General features: G+C 36.2%; 1 protein-coding gene across 1 annotated transcript; it reads right to left on the bottom strand.

Annotated features, from left to right (window-relative positions):
* Positions 1-2,374: 2,374 nt before the first annotated feature.
* LOC149655005 (uncharacterized) lies at positions 2,375-3,652 on the bottom strand. The gene is made up of 2 exons (XM_089845012.1): positions 2,770-3,652; positions 2,375-2,701 (listed from the first exon to the last, which is right to left on the bottom strand). The coding sequence occupies exons 1-2, from the start codon at positions 2,992-2,994 to the stop codon at positions 2,489-2,491; spliced, it is 438 nt and encodes a 145-aa protein (XP_089701138.1). The 5' UTR covers positions 2,995-3,652; the 3' UTR covers positions 2,375-2,488.
* Positions 3,653-4,375: the final 723 nt, after the last annotated feature.

Genomic DNA, 4,375 nt, shown 5'->3' on the forward strand with positions numbered 1-4,375 from the left:
AAGCTCAAGCTCGAGCTTGGTCTCATATTTCCGGAGAATATTTCTTTCAAACAGTGTAGATGTTGAAATAAATAATTTTGCAGCTATTTTTACGCGATAAATGCAAAACTACAATACATATTTACTATCCAAATGACTTGCACTTCATTTGTATTAAAAAAATTTCAATCTACCAATGAGTTACGCTAGTTTCTGTTGGCACTGAATACGGCGCTGAGCCAAGCTGAGCGCAGTCTCAAAACAGTGAGCGCCCTTTCAAAATGAGCGGTCTCATAGTTTTCAGTTGGCCTCGCTCGAGCTCAGGAAAGCCAAAACATTTGTAAGAGAGCTCAGGGCAAGCTCTCGTTGATTTTACAGTCGAACCTGGGCTCAGCTCAAGGCTCACTTTGTTTGTGACGTATTGTGAGCCCGGGCTCAAGCTCAGAAAACTTTTTCATAAACTTTCGGGCTCGGCTCGGGCTCGTGACTTAATCAATTATTTCGAAGAGCCTCGCTCAATTCGCGCTCGGGCTCGCTAAATTGAGGTGAGCGCGGACAGCTATGGTGGCCAAGCGGCAAGTTATTTTTCGAAAGAAATCAAGACTATCAGAAAAACTAATCCAAAGGGCAAGGCTATTGTATTTTTATTGCATGAACCTGCGAATGACAGTTGACGACAAAAGAAAATTAAAATTTGCGGGAATGAAAGTGCGTGAAATTGGGGGTATGTTTATTCCTAACGTAAAGCTGCTCCCCTTCTTGAAAACTTTTAACAATACAATAAGAGAGGAATTAAACGAGACAGCAGTCAAAGTGCATGGATGAAATATAATCCAAGTGACTTATGATTATGTGATGGATCAAGGAAAAAATATCGAGCTTTTTTACGCAGCCTTCAATCAAATTTTAAAAACAAGAAGACCAAATTCAGATCATCAATTTTTTCTTGAGGAATGGCTTAGAAAAATGACCCATGCTTTGATTAACGAATTCATAACTACCAGAGATTTGCAATTATCAGAAAAAAAGTTCCATCCAAGGGCAGCAACTCTTTGAGAGATAAACTTTTTGTACAGTCAATGGCTGGTGATGCAAATGCTGGAAATTCAGGGAAACGTCCTAAAATATCAAAAACCGTGAAGAAAAAACTATTTCACAACCAAATGAGCAACCACTTCCTAAAATTTCCAAAACCTCGATAAATAAAACTGTTCCACAGCCAAATGATCAACCACTTCCTAAAATACCAAGAAACTTGAAAAAATAGTTTCACTGCCAGAAGGTGAACCAGACCCTAAAATGCCAAAAACCTTGAAGAAAAAATCGGCTTCGCCACTAAATGATCAACCACTTCCTAAAATTCCAAAAACCTTGAAGAACAAAAGGGCTTCACCCCCAAAAGATCAACCACTTCCTAAGATTCCAAAAACCATGAAGAAAAAACGGCATCACCCCAAATGATCAACCACTTCCTAAAATACCAAACACCTCGATTAAAAAACTATTTCACCGCCAAATGATCAACAACTTCCTAAAATACCGAAAAAATCGAAAAAAAGAGTTTCACGGCCTGTTGCACCAAAGGTCAATTCGCAATTTAAAGAAAAAAGGCAATCGAGTATTCCTAGTCCTTTATGTGATAAAAATAGTGATACTGAAGCTAAATCTTTTCCTAAAAGAAAAGTAAAAATTCGCTTCCACAAACTGTTAACAAGTTGAAATCTGAAAGACTTAAATTTATTACTCCCGTTTCATCCTGTGATAATGATAATGTTAAGTTGTCTAGAAAGAGAATTATTTCAAAGCCAAAACATTTAAGTGATTATGTTGTTTAATAAAAACTTTTGAAAAAAAAGTATTGAGTCTTTTGTTAATTCTTATAAATTTCACTACTTAATATTCTTTTTAATAATTTCATGACAGTTGAAATTAACTTATAATCTTCCGAATAGTTGTGTTAAATATGTTGCCACTGCTCTCTGGGAACCAATGAGAGCTTAGTTTCCAATTTTTTCCTCACAAAATTCATGACCATTCTTACACAGTAGTTTGAGGGACTCGTTTCGGTAACTAGCGCCTGAGTGGTGGCGTCCATGCACATCCAGTTTGGTTAGAAGTGATTTGCGTGCGTAAGCAAAGTTAACACTTGTTAACTTCCCATTGGCATTAAATTTATATTGAGAAAATAAACTTTCTACTCCACTGCCATTTAATCTGATTGGGACCATGCCCCGGATATTTCATGAAAAAGTTTTTGGCCAAAACTTCCATTCCATAAATCATTATACGCAAAAGATCCAAAGTCTGTAAACGAACCATGTATATAAATTAAATTTGCTTGCAAATGTAGAGCGATAGGTAGAGAATTATTTACCTGCCACGAAAACGAATTCTTTGCCTGGGTACAAGCAATTATAATTTGTATTTCTTTCTAAAAGAAATATGTGTGGTTAAAGAGAAAATTCTTTTCAAAACTCTGAAAATGTAATGTACCTTTCAAGTTCTTGAGTCAGTTTTTGAAATACACCAAGCCTTCACGAATGTTGATTAAAGAAATGACATTCACATGCTGAATCTTGTTTTTCGACAGCATAGCATTTTCAAAAATCTTGTTGAGAGCCTTTAAATAATCGTATGTTGCCATGGTTTCATTGTGGTCCAAAGGTGAATTGCCATCAGGTGGATTAGCATATTCATACAATTCAGACAATACATCATTTTGCTAAATGTCCTCGGGGATAAATATGTTTTACTTCTAAATGTAATATCACATAACAAGTTGTATAATACCTGCATTATCTTCGCAGGTTTAACATTTAACTTTGTCCAAGAATCACGATCAATATAACTTTGTAGAAGCTTTGGCACCAATCTAGGAACTCCTTTATCTCTTCTTTCATCTTCCCTCGCTTTCATGGCTATTATTTGATTCCAGCCAAATTTTACCCCATTTAAGGTAAAGTCACGCGCTCCAGTTTTTTTCGACGCAAACAAGGCATTAATTAGGTTTTTCATTTATGGAAAAATATTTCATCGATTTAAGAAACTGAGTTATTGCAAAATAATATATGCTAACCTCGTGTGAGGGGCAAATGAGCCAATATATTGTATCTCCAGTTGAAAAAGGATTATCAAACCATGGTTTCACGGAAACGTCAATGTCACCATCAGTAGTTACCTTAACACCATAAGCTCTGAAGCACTTTTGGGTCAGCCTGATTAGGCTTAGATTTGAGCTTGCTCCATCACAAAGTTGAGCGGAAACTTTAAAGCCCACTAAATGAAACGCCCTTAAAGTCTCCATCATACAAGCTGCGATGTAATGGGAATCAGTAGACTTCTCCGCAGCAAAATACGGACCAACAATATCATAGCTAGATGTTAACTCTCTCCAAAGAAACTGCAGCATGTACGAATTTTTAGGAATGTCTTTGTCCTCAAATTGTTCATATATGTCATCAAGAGTAGGTAACTGTTTCTCTGACGTTGCGAGTCCAATTAGTTTGTGGTTTTTGCTATTCCAAACCACCTTTGATGTTACATTGACCTCATCGAAAATGAGTACTCCATCGCCTTTTGGTTCTTTCAAACCATTAGAAAGCTGGTCTGCAACGAAGTGATCATAAAGTTCCTTTTGCTTCTTTAAATAATCTAGATTAATTCCAGGCTCTTCCAAGTGTTGTGAAATTTCATTTTGGATACTTCTCCAACTTGGTAGCTGTAAAACTTTGAAGCTTTGCAAGGCTATGCATGCAGATTTGCTTCGGCAGGCAACAGCTTGGGCTTAGTTAAAAATGAGATTAAGAACAAGTTTGTTCAAGCAATAAAAAATAGGAAAGCTGTAAAAATTATTACCAATTCGATATGAAATTGCACTCCAATTATTTGTTCTATCACCAATAGCTAAATAAACAAATCTTGCGTTAACAACTTAACTCACATAAGATAGTCTCATGATTCTTAATGACTTACAGTTTTGTTGCTGATCTTTAGCAAAATCCAAAACGTCTTTTGCGTGATGTATTTCACAATCCTTTAAACACGCACTACGTACGGTTTCTTTGATTGAAATGTCGACATCTGTATAAGCTGTCATAACATCTTCCAGCTCTAGTTTAAATTTCTGACTTATTATAGAAGTAGCTTTAACCATTTCGTCACTCTCCTTTTTGGATAACTTGATTGTGAGATCCTGGCATTTGTCTTTTAGTTTCTCATTACACAAAAAGAGTCTACGCTTTCTCTATCTGGCTATATTCCGTCTTATTTTAGTTGAACGCGGTGACACAAATTTGAAATTTACGTGAGAAGGCGGCGATCGTTTACATTTCAAATTAAGCTCCTTGACTAATTTATTCGCATACCGGGATGCATACCTACAATGGCTGCAAGAATA

The sequence above is a fragment of the Phalangium opilio genome, unplaced genomic scaffold (assembly GCF_054372755.1).
Source record: "Phalangium opilio isolate 3A_F unplaced genomic scaffold, DU_Popi_V2 ptg000078l_1, whole genome shotgun sequence".
NCBI classification, from domain to species: Eukaryota; Metazoa; Arthropoda; class Arachnida; order Opiliones; family Phalangiidae; genus Phalangium; species Phalangium opilio.